General features: G+C 34.7%; 3 protein-coding genes and 1 pseudogene across 7 annotated transcripts; 2 read left to right on the top strand and 2 right to left on the bottom strand.

Moving 5' to 3' along the window:
- The first annotated feature begins 2744 nt into the window (after nucleotides 1-2744).
- Nucleotides 2745-4291, top strand: LOC140969934 (homeobox-leucine zipper protein HAT7-like). The gene is made up of 3 exons (XM_073431459.1): nucleotides 2745-2977; nucleotides 3054-3436; nucleotides 3720-4291. The coding sequence occupies exons 1-3, from the start codon at nucleotides 2908-2910 to the stop codon at nucleotides 4092-4094; spliced, it is 828 nt and encodes a 275-aa protein (XP_073287560.1). The 5' UTR covers nucleotides 2745-2907; the 3' UTR covers nucleotides 4095-4291.
- Nucleotides 4292-4525: 234 nt separating this feature from the next.
- Nucleotides 4526-7751, bottom strand: LOC140969933 (uncharacterized). 5 transcript variants are annotated; one of them, XM_073431453.1, is made up of 10 exons: nucleotides 7629-7751; nucleotides 7284-7517; nucleotides 6886-7052; nucleotides 6292-6390; nucleotides 6145-6213; nucleotides 5930-6070; nucleotides 5742-5831; nucleotides 5459-5626; nucleotides 4907-4982; nucleotides 4526-4833 (listed from the first exon to the last, which is right to left on the bottom strand). In XM_073431453.1, exons 1-10 carry the CDS (start codon nucleotides 7675-7677, stop codon nucleotides 4709-4711), a joined length of 1218 nt encoding a protein of 405 aa, XP_073287554.1. In that variant the 5' UTR covers nucleotides 7678-7751; the 3' UTR covers nucleotides 4526-4708. The 5 variants fall into 5 exon arrangements, with proteins under 5 accessions (XP_073287554.1, XP_073287555.1, XP_073287557.1 ...); XM_073431454.1 differs by having other exon boundaries at nucleotides 6886-7043; XM_073431456.1 differs by having other exon boundaries at nucleotides 7284-7495; nucleotides 7629-7710.
- A 3517-nt stretch (nucleotides 7752-11268) lies between these two features.
- Nucleotides 11269-13408, bottom strand: LOC140969931 (probable pectate lyase P59). Its single transcript, XM_073431451.1, has 4 exons — nucleotides 13091-13408; nucleotides 12294-12975; nucleotides 11948-12193; nucleotides 11269-11687 (listed from the first exon to the last, which is right to left on the bottom strand). The coding sequence occupies exons 1-4, from the start codon at nucleotides 13285-13287 to the stop codon at nucleotides 11460-11462; spliced, it is 1353 nt and encodes a 450-aa protein (XP_073287552.1). The 5' UTR covers nucleotides 13288-13408; the 3' UTR covers nucleotides 11269-11459.
- A 594-nt stretch (nucleotides 13409-14002) lies between these two features.
- On the top strand, nucleotides 14003-14983 carry LOC140969935 (mitochondrial outer membrane protein porin of 36 kDa-like; annotated as a pseudogene).
- The last annotated feature ends 1629 nt before the right edge of the window (nucleotides 14984-16612 follow it).

Here is a 16612-nt window from a genome sequence, read left to right as displayed (position 1 = left end):
CTAAATAAAAAATATGTATTTTCATATCAAAATGACAACATTAAAATTAGTCTTTGACAATTCTAATATCGGGGGTAATTTCATGTACATGCACAAAACAAGTGCTTGTATCACAAAAATTTATTAACAGGGGAATTTCAGATATCAACTTAAATTATCTCAAGGAGTTTTTGCAACTTAATTAATGGCTAGCAATTGGCCTTATTTATTGTCCTCCCTAAATTCTAATACCTGTAAATGTTAAATAATCTAATAACGTATATCATAGGATGGATACGTGACAGTGTATCAAAAACTTTAATATAGCTCGAAAATTTTAAAATTAACGAAAGATAACAATCGAAGTATCATATTTTAACAATTATCAGCAACAATAGTTAAAATTTAAAACTTTGTAAAATAAGCAAGATCCAATCACAATGTGACTCGATCATTTTCTAACATGATAATCATTTCTATCCAACGTAAACTATTTCAAAATGTGTGCATCTGACCAAACATAACGTGGTTCTTCTTTTTTATTTTGATTGAAATATCATCTAATATAGACCGACTTAGACTTGAGGCCCACCAAACAAACTTGGTAATAAAAAACAATTATGCATTCAATTGCATTTATTGAACAGGCCCATTTGGCCATTTCTAGTGGGAACGAACTAGTCCTATTTGATAATTCAGGGCCCAGTTTATCGATCTTAATATGATAATCCTGGCCCAATCAATTACAATTTACGAGAGTTCGAGTTACACCAGATGATTATACTTCTTGATAAATTGTATGCTTAATCCACATTCTAGAAACTTGAGTTTATGCTATGTCTGAAATAACAATCTCATATGTTTTAATGTACTATGTTTAACTGATCATTTGATAAGTTATGTATATTTTATTTTCAACATGTTATACTAAAACATAAGAAGAGCGTATTCCAGATATAACATAAACTGATTGTTTTCGTTTACACAACATAAACTGACAGTTTTCGTTTACACAAAATGCATGCCACCACTTACATGAATTAGAGGATCATATTCTATTTTAGCCCATTTTTAAACCAAATTTGATGCTATTCTAAGTTGGCATAACAAGTATTTAGTAATGTATTTTTCGATTTTTGGTATTTTAATCATTTTTTTTATTAAAAAAGTTGATGTAGTGGTTCATATCGAATCCACATCAGAAAAAGATCAAAATCGTAATTAAAAAAAGATATCAGCTAAAACTGGATTTTTAAAAATAAATAATCAAAATCTCGAAAACGTAAATATACAAAATCAAAACTACATTTTTTTTCTCCCTAATCTTTCCATACATTTTAATTCACATGTCTTCATTGTGTATAGAAAGTGAAAATACCATATAGAATGGTGTATATAAAAACTATGGTCAAAATAATACTCGAAAAGAGTATATATTGTTGATAAACGCAAATCCGTTCCAATTCTACGAATGAGAAATTTAATCCTTAGACAATACTGATTAGATTCTTTGAATCAAGCCAACTTTTGTAAATGAAAATTTAACAAAAAAAGGATAAATCAATTTAAACCATAGTTTGAGAAACATTAACATAATATAAGAATAATTCATGTGATAGAGACATGGATGGTTAACATTAAGTCAGTCCACATTCCTTTATTCCCATTTTAACTCCGTTAGGCCTCACCCAATTTTCTTAGGGTTTTCTCTCTTGAGGAATGATCTTTGTGTGTCGATGAATATGTCCTAAAACTTGGATTTTACAATTTTCTGTCTTCAGCCGAACAATGCCTTCGTGTACAAGGTTTTTTGTTCTAATAAATTATTAACGCGCAAGCGAAAATTATATTTTTTGGTCGTGTAACGTATACATTTTTTATTTTTGATCTATTATCGGTCAGTTCAATGACTTAATCCGCCGACACTTTTTTTTTTCAATTTTAGTCAGAGTTTCGAAGTGATAATGGATACATCAGAAAATTTAATCATCACTCTGAAGAAAAATGACTAAAATTGAAAAAAGTTCAAATTAGTAGATTAAGACCGTAAATTGATCGATAACATTGTTCGAAATACAAGACATACAAATTACATTTCTTCCAGTTGATACAAAGAAGATTAAAAAAGGCAAAAACTTGTGTGAGACGGTATCACGGGTCGTATTTTGTGAGACGTATATCTTATTTGGGTCATCCATGAAAAAGTATTACTTTTTATGTTAAGGGTATTACTTTTTATTGTGAATATCGGTAGGGTTGACCCGTCTCACAGATAAAGATTCATGAGACCGTCTCACAAGAGATCTACTCTTAGAAAAATATTCTAACATAATATATACAGAAATATAATAGAGTAAAATATGGAGCTTAAAATATCTAAGTAAATTATTTACCCAAACACACACAACATATTTTTAATTGAGAATCCAAAATCCATATATATTTTTTAAATACATCGATCCAAATGCAACATGATCGGATCAAAAAATATGAGAAAGAAAAGGAAAAGTAAACTTACAAAAACGCATACACCAAGAATAAAAGAGACCAAACACTCCCTTATAAATTTGCAACCATGATTTCACATTATATGTACTATTTAGTGTTAAAATAAGGGCATAATCCGAAATCACATGCAACAGTATCTTTGATAATGACGTTTTAATTATAATAATGCAAACAATTAAAATATTATTATTATGATAATTATAATTTCATTATGCAAATAAACATATTTTGAGAATTAAATTATTAACAGTTCACGTTTCTCTCTCTCCCCCTTTGTATCAACAGATATTATCGCTGGCTACCCATGTTCCCACTTCAAAATCTCTCCTTATAAACTAAGAAAGTTTTGATTCTCAAATTATATATTCAACTTTCACACACGAACACGCACAAAAGGTGTGATTTTCTTGGTTTTGATCCATGTTTGGGAACCATGAAGATAGCCATTTGGCCTCATCGTCATCTTTTGCTCCTCAAGATCAGTACCACGGTACTTGCTTTGTGGCGATTTTTTGGTGAACTGAAACTCAAATTTCATTGCTAAATCTTGTCAAAAATTTTTGTAGGTGTTGCACAGTACATGATGAGGACATCCATCTCATATCCCGGGACGGATCGGGTCGAGGAATTGCAGCCGGATGATGACATGTCGGACGACGAATCGCTGTCGCTTGGAGAAATGAAGAAGAGGAGGCTGAGCCTGGACCAGGTGAAGGCCCTGGAGAAGAGCTTCGAGTCGAGAAACAAACTGGAGCCCGAGAGGAAAATGCAGCTCGCTCGGGCGCTGGGGCTTAAGCCCAGGCAGATCGCTATATGGTTTCAAAACAGGAGGGCCCGATTGAAAACTAAGCAACTGGAGAAGGATTACAATGTCTTGAAGAAACAGTTTGAGGCCATTAAAGCAGAGAATAATGACCTTAAATCCCAGAACAAGAAACTTCAGGCTCAGGTTTGGTTCATATTGCAAATGCATTACATCATGTTTGGCCTTTACATGATCATATGTTCTAAGTTTTTCGGAAGCATGAAAAATATTCGAATCATGTGTGTGTTTTTCTCCAAATTTTTTAATTTTGCTGCCCAAATTCAAACGAGGGAGACTCAGTTTAATATACCCAAGTCATGCAATTATAGAAAAATTGGCTTTCTCTTGCTTTCTTAGACAGATTATGACTGTTGGGGTTACATTTTTTTATTGATTAATGCATAATGGTTGGACTATATATTTGCAGTTGTTGGCTCTCAAAAATGGAGACGCGATCGGTTCGGGTCTGGGGAACCTCAACAAACACAATGAAAAATCTTGGGGACATGGAAGTGAGAACAGTTTTGATCATGTTAACCTCACTATGACACCAAATGACAGCACATTATATCCTTGTACAGGCAACCGAAACGCTGTAGTTTTGGCTTCGTCGAATGTTGTACCTCCTTCTGGTAGCTTGACACAAGTACTACTCCACAGCATATCAAGGCAAGATCATGATCCTCATCATATCCCGGACCCGGCCGCAACTCCGAACGAAGGTTTTTGCAATGTTTTTGGTAGCATTGACGAAAACCCGGAATTTTGGCCTTGGCCTGAACAACAAAATTTACCACATTAATCGAACACAGAATCGGAAAGTTGTCTGTTCATGGATTATACACCAAAATGTTATATATGCACCTTTTTTTTGTTTTTTTTTTAATACAGAAGCAATCAATAACTGATTATACGGTTTTAATTTCGATTTCTCGATATATATGGGTTTTTTTTAAAAGAGATTTGGTATATATGTTTTGGAATACTTAATTTGCAATATAAGATTACAAAAATGATTGCTGTATCATATGATGATCATTAATTATTCGTTTCTTAGTAAGGATCCATGTTACTTGCTAATAGACAAATGCGTCCGCCGTTGATTTCTGGCGGTCTACTCTGGCATGGGCCATAGAAAAACATGTTCTCTTTCTTGCATTCTTGTACTTCCCAATTGTCCACTCGCATCACTTCTTTCATTAAAAAAAATTAAAATTAAGTTATAACTAGAAGAATCATAAACATATTTTAGGTTAAATGATCAAACATAGTGAAACAATTGTTTAAATAGTACAACCAGTCAGGCTTAGGAACACAAGAGCATTCACATACCATCACATTAAGCAAGATAGAAGCCTAGCCTAGAACCACAAGTGTGGGAGAAAATGCTATAAAAATCATATTTTCCTCCACAATTCATTTCTCGATGATAAACTCTTGTATTTCGATCCCAGTATGCCGAGCACCTTCCTGTACTCTCACCAAAATTTCGTCGCCTACTTCGAGTGAGGTCACAGGGAATGAAGTACACTGATGCCCCTCTGCCGCAACAACAACGATCATGCAATTGAATACAAATTGCATTGAAGAATGTTGTGTTGAAATGAGATTTACCTTCAGGGGAGGCGACTAAAGCAACTGTTTCGGCGTTTTGTAGAAGAATGCTGTAAGTCTTGTTATCCTGATCTCCCTGCATATAGCACCCCAAGATGTCTGTTGGCCAATACTATAGAAAACCTTTTCAAATTCACATATGACCCAACATGTGTTCCTTGGATACTTAAAACTCAATTTTTTTTGTGTAAAAAAAACTTGATTTTTTATAACATTTCCCAAACATTACGTTCCAACAATTATGTAACAAATCAGTAATCACGCAGAATAGTGCAGGCAATTATTGCTCCAATTTGCATAATCACAATTTATGAGAGTAGGACATGCAAATTTGGCTCTTGTACTAATTTTAATCCAGGTGTTTGCTTCTAGCAAAAAACTATGGCTTAAGGTAAAAGAGCAACTAAGATATTTTAAACTATATAGAATTCCAAAACCATGTATTAATCATTTTGTCACGTTGAAAATAGCATGGGAGGCAGCAATTACCCCCAGTGAACTAGACTAGAGACAATGTGCCTACAATTCAAGAGCACGGTGGCATATACAGACCTTGGCCTCAATAAGGATTAATTGTCTAGTTTCAATCTTTACACGGCCAACAATTGCTGTTCGCTGCATCCCCGATTGGTCAACAATAATAACCTCTTTTCCCGATTTTAACTCGGACAGGTAGCTAGTCTTCCCCCCTGGGACAGCAACATATGCATGTACCGGACCCTGTACCATTCAAAATTTGAATATAGTTGATTGTTTTTTGATAGAAAGCATAGAGTGCACTAGCCAAGTGTGGATTACGTAGGTCAAAAAAATTTCTGAATTCGCTACTACTCACGGCATTGACTCGGAAAGGTCTGCTGGAAATGTAATTTGACTCTAAGCATTCTGAATGAACAAGGAAAAGCCCTCTCGCAAATGATCCGACCTTAAGCACAAAATAAAAATGATTAACGTTTGTGATTCACGAGAAATATCTAAAATAGGAATTTGAAATCAAGGCACAGAAGTAAGTGTAAGTGAAACCAGAAGGCCTTCACCAGGTTTCATAATACTGCAAAGATCTACGCAGACACGGTCGCCCATCCCAGCCATTTGAACCTTAGTTACCCTGGCTTTGGTTAATCCCAAAAGGCTACCTTCCTCGTCTCTTCTATCAAGATAGTCCTGATAATATGCACATCATAAGGTCCACATCTTTCTACAGTGAGCATTATTAATATCATGTATAAGTTTATTACCTTCAGCTGAAAGATGGATTCAACATCCTCGGTTTTCAAAACTACACCACACAAACCATGCTCCAGTGCCTACTGGTATAGATATATTAATCGAAAAATTTGTAGAGTCGGGCCTAAGTAACACAATGGTTCAGAATACGATGCTACCTCAAAGAAAATTTGAGCTTCAGAATGTGAGTTTGAGATGGCAAAGACCGTTTTTCGAGTGCCTTGAATCATGGCAACAATATTTTCTGCAGGTATCACCTAGTAGACATATGTAAGTGAGACCAATAGAGCAAAGAAAAACTAAACTCAGCATCGCAGTTTAACAGACATGCTGATAATAAGCGACGACGACGGAGACTACTAAGTTCCCACTCAAACATTGCCCATTCTGAGCCTGTGGTGCAGTTTTGGACAGCCCTACACTTACAGCAGAGGCTGGTCGTGTAGACCAAGATGAGTTTACAGCTATGCTAAACAAATACAAGGAAAGCTGGTGAAAAGATGCATAACAACGAAAAAAGTGCATTGCTTTCAACACAGATTAATATACATAGAATATATTAGATATTACCATATTTAACAAGCAAGAGAATATTATCAATTTTCATAGTTTGCCAACACTACTATACCGGGGGGACGATGTTTTAATTTGCATGTAAATACTGGACATACAACAAATAGAATTAAATAGCCGCGGCCCGTCAGGCACAAAAATAGCTATCTACTTCGGCTGGCCGAGATTGACTAGCTTACTTGCCAATTCAGGAGACTAATAACGACATTTTCGGATTCTTCATTCAATGATTGCAGCTTCTCCAGTTCACGGGGCGAAGAGATCTCAAAATAATTAGCAACTTTCTTGCGCTCACCATCAAAGAGAATACCATCTTCAACGAAAAGAGGACAAATTACTGCAATAGCTGCAACAATGTTATAAATGGATTTATCATATTAATTGCCTTCAATGTTCAACACTGTTTACAATTGTCAAGAATATCATAATATTTACAAATTCGACTAATTCATTTCAATAAAACTTAGCGTATGCTCACAGGACCACTCAGCGGCGATATTGTCAAGAATATCATAATATTTACACATTCGACTAATTCATTTCAACAAAACTTAACACAAGGACAGCTTATGCTCACAGGACCACTCAGCGGCGAGTTCACGGCGGTGAGAATGAAAGATGAAAGTATTCCAACCCCTCTCTACGGCGGCGGTCATGGCTTCTTTCTTCTCCGTCCATATCCACACTTGCTTCTTTCCCGAATAACCAGTACTCATTGCTTTGGCAGAGACAAAGTGATTCAGAAATCGGGTCTTATTTCTCTTGCGGTGAAGTGAATCATCGATCAATCTGCAACCTCCCACCCATTTGCCTACGGATGTTATTCAATTATAATAAACAGAAAAAGAATTTCGTTTACTCCACCGTTGAATTCTCCGAAGAATTGCAATTTCGAACAAAGAAGGGTGAAAAAAGATTTAACCTTTGATAAGGATTTGGAGGAGAGTAGCTGAATTCAACAGCGCAGCCATTTCAGTGTCCCATCTCAGCTGACGGCAGCTGGTGCTTTTTTATTTATTAAAAATAAAATAAATTAGGAAATACAAAAATATAATTAATTTTTACTATTTAAATTAAAACACCTACTAATATGTGATAATCATGCGAAATAAATTAATAATACTAATAGTAATAATGTTTAAAATTTTAAAAGTAAGATAAAAATTATAATTATCAAAATTAATTATGAACAAAATTTCAGTTAAACCAAAATAAAGCCGGAATCAGTTCAAAAGTTAAAATCATATAAACCGAATTGAGTGCAATTCGATTATTTTGGTCTATATCCAAATTAACCAAATTTTCGGGGAAAAAAATTTAAAAATTCAGATTTTTATTTAATAATACTGAATATAAAAAAATTGAAGCTTATTAAAGGAATTGATTTATTCAGTTTATCCGATTTTTATATATAAATAAACTAAACTAAATCAAATAAACCGATTTTGCAGTCGTTTTTAAAAGTAAAAAGCAAATTTCTAAATTTACCAAATCAAAAATTTTGAATTTAGTCGCTTCAGTCAAATATTTCTTTTTAACCAAAGTTTTGCTCCCCACAATTTTGTATTAATATTTGTTTATTATTTGCAAGAGTACTTAAAAGGAGCTTTTGCTCCATATGTTTTGCACCGACTCGGTTAACCTTTCCCTGACTGAGGAGAAGACATCAAAACTTCATGTGATTCTGCTTTTGGTCTTGTTTCTTGAGTGAGTGTCAAAGAAGTACCCGATCCGGGCTTCAACTATCGGATGTACGTCCTCAAGTCGAAATTCGTGACGACTGCGTTGGCCATGAGCTGCTTCTTTTTGGGTACCTGCACGTAGAATTGTGATTCATTAGCTTGTTTAATCTCTGTTTTATTCATGAAATGTGACAAGTTTGTTTTAGACATGTACTTACTGTAGGTGCCAAGGTAGAGGTACTTATTCCCAAAAACTCTACCAATTCTAGCTTCCCATCTTCCATTGTGATGGTGCCTGCATGTATGAAATTAAAGATCTTAATACAGCACCGTACCGATGAACTATTTTACATTACAAAGGTGAATGAAATGATTAATTAAAAAACTATACCTTCTCAATGAAGCTAGGTATTCTTCTCTTGTGAGTTGTGACACTGCATGATTCCAATTTCGTTCTCATAATCAGTTCCCTGCAGAAAATTTATATTGAGGAAACTAATACTACCGTTTGGTATATGTAGATTGAATCAACTACGTCTCATTCTTCACACCACGAAACGGTGGTAATTTGAGCATCTATATATTTACTTGATAGTAAAAAGTGTTGGATAATTTTGATGTTTAATGAATGAAAATTAAGCAAATTAATCAATGTGTTTGATTGGAAAAATTCGAAATGAAGAACGAAGTTTAATGAACGAATATTAAGTTCAGTGGTTCTAAATTAAACTCGAAACAAGTTCATCGAATGTTGAAAGAACTTCAAACGAGTAGTCGGAACATTGAAGGGACGAAAAATAAAATATTCGATTGTGAACAGTAGCAGGCGCGCACATGCGCGCGGAGCTTCGCGCATGTGCGCGCGCCTGCCGAGATCGCGTAGGGGCGCCTGCACGCGCCCCTTCGTGCTGTTTCGTTTTTCAGCCATTTTTTCATTTCCTTGGCATTGTTTGATGATTGTGGTCAGTTACAATTGTCAAGAGACACCACTATGAATAAAAGATCATGTCTTTTAACATGAAAAACATTAAATATTGATTTATTGAAAATCAAAAACACATAACTCAAAACATACTCATTTGCATATTGTTATTCCTCCTTCTTCAACAAGAGATAGTTCCATTCATTTCTTTGTGATAGAACTTGAATATTTGAGTGCTCATTATTCAATGAGTTGTTGTGGTATCTTGGAAGAAGATTGTCACCAATCTCTAGCATATTGTGATGGACAAATTCTTCTTAAGGAGAAAGTGTTCAACACTTACCTCTACAAACCATTTCTTTGTTTTCTACTTGCTTCTCCTCTCAAATTGAACCCCACAAACAACAAAAAGAATTCACTGGGAAATTGGTAAAAGTTGAAGTCCCACAATATTTTAATGCAGCTAAATCGTAGGCCCCTGCCACAGCTTCCTCATCATCATAACTGAAAATAATTACTTATAATTAAAATTCTAACTAGATTTCTGTGAAAAAAAAAGAAGCAAGATCACTCACCTAGATAAACTCTCCATCCATTGCGAAATTCAGCCACCAGGCCATGAAACAAAACCACAAAATTCAAATATATATATATTGACAAAAACTCAGGATTTTTGCAAGAAAATAAGAGAGAAATTGATAGCAAAAGATTTCAGCAACTTTTTTCCCGGAAAACTTGAGGATCGTGGATGTTTTCAGGCGTTTATTATATGATCCTTTGTTCTGGTTTTGGTTTTATTATGTTTTTGTCCCTTGTTGCTTTGAAATCTTCTGCAAGATCAGGAAGTAAAACAACAAGGAGTTTGTGTCAGCATGCGATATTTTCTAGATATATTAATCGAAATTACGAGCACAAGCTTTTAAAAAAAATATCGCATTATTTTTTTCTTTTAAAAAATAAATTCGAATTCGGCTAAAAAATGATAATCACAAATCAATTATAATACCCGAGTCGTTCCAAATAATCTAACTTAATTGATTCCTTTGAATTTCTTATATGTACCACATTTTATATTACTTTTTTAGCATACTACATTTTATATTAATTACTTGGGTTATCTTCAATTTGTTTGGCATCTTACGGTTCCAACATCGAAATTAAGCAACGAATATTCAATTTATTATTTTTAAAAGAATTTTTCTTACCTGAGTATATATGGTTACAAATTAATTGTGGTAAATCTTATAAGTCTCTTCTAAATCATACAGATTTAATATTAAATTTATATTGTATACTTGAAAAAAAAAAACTAAAACCCATGGGAAAATTTAGACGTATTTGAAATTTGGAGATCAACCAAGCCACTTGTATCAGATTAACACAATATATTGATTCCACACAAAGTTGTAATTTAAACTTAGATGCACTTTTAACAATCAAATTTAAACACAAAACTACTTTTATTTATGAATAAATAACGATTTTAAAAAAATTGGCTAAAAATAAATTCATATGTTTTATTATTTATTTTGTATAAATTAAGTTTAGGCCAAAATTAATCCAAAGTCAGGATGGTCTACTTATCATGGTTAACTTTTTAGATTGTTAACATACATGAAAAATGAATGTTTTGGTTGTACGTAAATATTTTTATAATACTCAATGAAAAGAGTGCCACTAAAGCAAGTAAAGCAAAAACTTGTGTGAGACAGTCTCACGGGTCATATTTTGTGAGACAGATATCTTATTTGGGTCATCCATGAAAAAGTATTATTTTTTATACTAAGAGTATTACTTTTTATTGTGAATATCGGTAGGGTTGATCGGTATCACAGATAAAGATTTGTGAGACCGTCTCACAAGATCGAGACCTACTCCTAAAGTAAAGCCACATAACATAGATGGTTGGGTTGATAATTTTTAGACCGATCAATTTTCATATTATGATAATTTTACTGGAATTGTTTTTACAATATTTGTTCCTTTTATAAATGTTATTAAATCCACCCAGTCCCAAAAATATGAACATTAAACCAAATGCATGTACATGATTTATATATTCTTCTTTCGTTCTAATGCATGTACATTATTTATATATTCTTCTTTCGTTCTTGTGTCGGCCTCGATCGCCTGCCATATTCTTACAATTTTAACAAGGTATCCCGAGCTTGCAGTTCATCCAACCGGCAAATCTCGTCATCTCTGCCACGTGAGTTGCCGGAGCAGCTGATATCTTATCGTATACCTCCGGGTGCTTGCTAGTCCAGATTGGATCTCCAGACTGAACAAAGAATGCACCTCGCAAGAACATGTCGCCTTCTGATCTCCATGTCCACTGTTTCCACACTGATTCTGGTGAGTACTCCCTCTTCGTCACCTGCATTTTTTCCCCAAAATTGATCGTGTAAGTTGGTATGATCATTGTCATTTTAGTCTTTTAATTATTCCCGTTTAACTTTTAGTACATTAGAATTTTCTCGCAATTAGACTTCATATCAATGAAAAACATACTAAAATCACAAAAAACATCAAAGTTATTGAGCTCAAACGGAACTCATGTAACTAAACAGATGGCGTACATAACAATGAGTTGAATTTACATGATCAATTAACGAAAAAATAGGTTCTGTTACATACCTCCTTGGCGAAAGGGTTTTCCGGGGGCGCGATGTATCGGTTTCCCTGGCTAATGATGGTGGGGTGTTGGCTGCCACCGATGGCATACATATTCCAATGAGTGTAGTCGTTGTTCACAACGTGGATGTAACCCCATCGGCACCGAGGCATTCTTTGCACCATTCTCTTCCCAAAATGGTTGAAAGCAACTGTTATTTGCATTTTCTGGTCTTGAGAATAGCTATCACTCGCCCCAAAAAGCATTGCCTGCACGCGTAGTTCTATATTTTTAACACATTTGTGCTATAAATTGATATGACTTGATATACACAACCAAAGTTTTGATCCAATATTTGTTGATCTGTACCTCGTTGTGGTCAGTGAAGTGGCTGTTGGAGATGGTGACACCGGTCGAGCCTTGGATGACATCGATGAGTCCGTCGTAGCAGTTTGTCATGGATACATGATCAATCCAGATATCCTGCGATCCGAATATCGAAATACCGTCCCCATCGCTCATAGTTCTCAATCCAAAATGGTCGACAGAGTCCCTGATCAGGCCACCAGTCCCACGTACAATGTTTGAGATCCTCAGCCCATGTATAATCACATTTTTCACATACTGAATTGTGATCCCCGCGCCATTGGCAACATGGACCCTCGCGCCACGTGCATCAATGGTCTTGTCGCTCTGCATGATCAACTCTTGTGTGAGCCTGATGACCATGTCGCGCTCGAATATGATCCATAATGGTTCCTTTTGGATCACTGCGTGGCGCAGGGTTCCTTTTTTCGGGTCCAAAATGTTGTTGTCTGAGGGGTCGGTCACCACATAGATCTTGCCATTCTTTCCACCCTTGGCCTTGTAGCCGAAGCCCAGCACACAATCCGCTAGCCTGAACCGGTTGCTGGCCCAGTTGGGCTGGCATCTCCAGCACCTGTCAATAGGATTGGTGGCCTTGCATGGACCATTGTACCGCCTCCTTCCTGTTAGCTGCCTTCTTGTGCTATTCAAGCTCAAATGGTCATCCCCTATTTCCTTTAAGGTCCTGGTAAACATTACATATATGTATACACCATTATATATCACAAATATTTCACACATAATAATCAAGAAGATTTGAACTGCCAAGAAAGCAAAAAAATCGCCTTGTTATTTATTACCTGTGGACATGCATGTTCAAGTGATTAACAATTTTCTCGGGTCGTTCCTCGTAGGATTCGAGGGTCCGGTTCCATGCCTCATCAGCTCGTCTCCTCCAAACTTCGTCAAATTCTGCATAATGAGCTCTGAGGCTCGGAAGAATAGAAACAAAAGCAATAAACAAGACGATCAAAGGATTGCATTTAGTTCCATGCATCTTGGTATGTCCTACTTTCTTTATTTTTTCTTGAATTTTTTTTTTTAATGGTAACGGTCTAGGGTCGAACCCTCTGGCTCTTCGGGTTCAAACCCTTTATTTTAGTAGACCAGAACGATAAAAATTGTGTCAAGAAATGAATATATATTTAAAATATGGTTACGTATTTGTTTAAATACAGGATTCAAAGGCAATGGAAGCAACCTCGGCGAATATTTAGGGGAACCAATTGGTTCCATTGGTTCTCATGTCGTATCGCCAACTATACACAATTTTATGGCTTTTTGTGTTAAAATAATATTCTACTAGTCAACAATATTAATTAACTCTACTAATATTAGATGATATATAATGTGTCCTAGCTGAAAACTATTATCATTTTCGTTCAAATTTTGTTTCATCGAAGAATAAATATTAATTCTTATTTACACTTTAGCCTATGAAATCTTATTTATATTTTAAAAAAATATATTCACTAACGGCATTAAAATTTATTTAAGATGATAGATGTGTTGAAAAGATCTTCTAAGTAGTCAACATGACATGTTTGGCCGCTTGGAAACTGTTTTAAAAAACGTTTGGGAACTCATTTCTTTTGCATCTAAGTCTTCTCCTCTGAGTTCTGAACTTAAATTATCATTTGTGGTAGCTGGTGTGCAGATTATTCAGTATTTTGTATTTTGATGTGTTTAGTGCATGCAGTTTGTGACCACAGATGGCTTTTGTGTGTGTGTGTGTGTGCTTCGTTCCGTTAGTTGCTTAGATTTATCAATGGTTTTGTTGGAGTGTCTTGATATAATTTTTTACCTTTCAGTTGTCGTTACTTTTCTTGTTTTGTTGCAGACCCTCACTTCAACGGGAATAAAGAAAGGTGAATTGTTTTTGGCAGACATTAATACTCAATTGAAGCAGAAGAATGTCACAACTGATATTAAAGTGGATACGGGCTCTAATATATGCATTTCTTTTACCTTGTTCACTTCTTCGCTTATGATGTATTTGTTTTCTATTTCCATTCTTCTTTCCTCTTGCATCCCTTAAAAACTTAGGAGATGCCTTTTTATTTTCAAAATATCCTTTAAAATTCTCCTGAGAATTGTTGCATAATATTAATTAATAAAATTGCTGCATAATAACAATAAAATTGCTATGGGGACTGATCTGTTATTTTACACCAAGGAAGGTGCTGAACTAAATACAACATTGGCGCAAGCTTCAGAAATACTGATCTCATTTCCTCGTTGACTCTGTGAGTAAAATTACTTTGTTCATTGCAGATCAAGACGATAATTAGTGTGCATGTCAATGCAACTGTACGTTGGGCATTTGTGTCATGTATTCGGGACAGATTTTTGGGAAATTTAATGATTCTGTTCTCCTGCTTTAGGAATGACAAGGGTGACACCTTGACTGGATCTTTTTACCATACAGTGAACCCACTAACCAGCACTGCAGTCGGTGCTAAGGTTGCACACAGTTTTTCATGTAATGAGAATACCACCACAATCGGCACTCAACATTTGTTGGACCCGCTAACCACTGTGAAGGCTCGACTGAATAACTATGGCAAGGCAAGCGCCTGATCAAGCATGAATGGAGCCCAAAGTCACTCATGATCACTGTGTCAAATGAGGTGGACACGAAGTCTACATACGAGTGTGCAAGGTTTAATTTGGCATTAGCCCTCAAGCCTTGAGTTGATTACCCCTCAATTAATAAAGCATGCACTATTATATCTATCAGGACTGACATAAGTCTCGGAACGTTTGTTCATCCGTGCACTATTATAATTACTACTTATGCCTCTTAATGTTTGTTCATCCGCACAAGATCCATTTTTGCTATAATAAGCTTGGTCATCTCCTGATATAAACATCTCTGCTCAAATAATATTAATAAACTGTCACAACGTTGAAATATTTGGCTCATCAGACCGAATCCTAGGTACGTAAAATTTTCGATATCATCAAAGCACAATAGCAGCATTCCACGGAAAAGAACTAAAATTGTAAAATATAAAATAAAATAAAATTGCACGACAGGCTAATATAATGGGCTAACTCTAAATTAAATTCAATTACTTGAATAACTAAACTCGTGAAAAGAGCAACTTAACGGATGCATGAATTGCAATTTTCCCTTAGTTCTACAATCATAAATCCAGTGCGTTGAACTTAACTAGCATGTTCGGGCATATTACAATCAATAATTTTACGAACCTCAACAGTTTAGGTGTAGGATAACACTCTGGAAATATACTACTATCTTTTGCAAGCTTACCTATATATAATCCTTTCTTCAACCAATTAACATTTTTAAATTTAATAATTAAAAACTCATGTGAGACCATCGTATAATTAAGAAGCCTACTTTCTTTTTTTTTTTCAGGGGCCAAAGTCATATTTCACTTGAAGCAATTATGACTAACACCAAGAAACTTAACGCCGCGATATCTTAAATTCAAACTTAGAGCCTACGAAAATCTTTAATTAATCACAAGTAATGTGTATACACATCGATTAGATTTGGAAGATTGACTCATCAAAACTCTATTATAAATCTAATAATGATGTGTATTTTTAGAAATATCTTTCACCTTTTTTATAACGTGAAAACCCTAATTTTTATCTTTCGTCGTGTACTGAGGAAATCTCTGATAAAATTAATAGTCTTAGTCAAGCAAATCACACTGAACAAGCTTTATGAGACTCAACTGTTGTTGGGAAAAATATCTTAACTTGTTCATTTGTATGAGAAGCTCTTTTCTCTACAGACTTATCTTATTCAGATTAGAGATTTTTTGGATTATTCATTTCCGTATCATCTATAATATGGTAACATATTCATGTGTAATTAGTAAAAGAGTGGGTCTCATGTGAGACTGTCTCACGGATCCTAATCTGTGAAACGGGTCAACCATACCCATATTCACAACAAAAAGTAATACTCTTAGCATAAAAAGTAATACCTTTTCATGGATGACCCAAATAAGAGATCCGTCTCACACAAATTTTTGCCTGAGTAAAAACCACTTTTATGTGAAACACACATCTTAATTGTTGTTAAATAACTAATTTTCTATCGTATATTATTTAAATATGCCACTAAATAAAAGTAAGCTAACGGCCACTACAACGTAACAAATTAATATATTTTAAATTTTTTAACTAACAAGTATACAATTAAGTTAATGATAACTGAATAAGATCACCTTACATTATTTTATTTTTTTTTTACAAAAGAAGGTCATACTATTATTTATTGAAGAACAGATAGTGGGTGTTGTTGAAAAATTATTTAAAAATGTGTTAAATATTTGTGTTGA

This window comes from Primulina huaijiensis, unplaced genomic scaffold (genome assembly GCF_012295235.1).
Source record: "Primulina huaijiensis isolate GDHJ02 unplaced genomic scaffold, ASM1229523v2 scaffold43093, whole genome shotgun sequence".
NCBI lineage: Eukaryota > Viridiplantae > Streptophyta > Magnoliopsida > Lamiales > Gesneriaceae > Primulina > Primulina huaijiensis.
The sequence above is the reverse complement of the archived record's forward strand: the minus strand, read 5'-3'. Positions and strand labels throughout refer to the sequence as shown.

Coding starts and splice junctions, on each gene's coding strand:
- LOC140969934 (XM_073431459.1), top strand. CDS start 2,908: ATGTTTGGGAACCATGAAGATAGCCATTTGGCCTCATCGTCATCTTTT. Junction 2,978..3,053: donor TCCTCAAGATCAGTACCACG/GTACTTGCTTTG, acceptor AAATTTTTGTAG/GTGTTGCACAGTACATGATG. Junction 3,437..3,719: donor ACAAGAAACTTCAGGCTCAG/GTTTGGTTCATA, acceptor ATATATTTGCAG/TTGTTGGCTCTCAAAAATGG.
- LOC140969933 (XM_073431453.1), bottom strand. CDS start 7,677: ATGGCTGCGCTGTTGAATTCAGCTACTCTCCTCCAAATCCTTATCAAA. Junction 7,053..7,283: donor ACTCGCCGCTGAGTGGTCCT/GTGAGCATAAGC, acceptor ACATTGTTGCAG/CTATTGCAGTAATTTGTCCT. Junction 4,834..4,906: donor TTTAGTCGCCTCCCCTGAAG/GTAAATCTCATT, acceptor TTGTTGCGGCAG/AGGGGCATCAGTGTACTTCA.
- LOC140969931 (XM_073431451.1), bottom strand. CDS start 13,287: ATGCATGGAACTAAATGCAATCCTTTGATCGTCTTGTTTATTGCTTTT. Junction 12,194..12,293: donor ACTTCACTGACCACAACGAG/GTACAGATCAAC, acceptor CTACGCGTGCAG/GCAATGCTTTTTGGGGCGAG. Junction 11,688..11,947: donor AAAACCCTTTCGCCAAGGAG/GTATGTAACAGA, acceptor GAAAAAATGCAG/GTGACGAAGAGGGAGTACTC.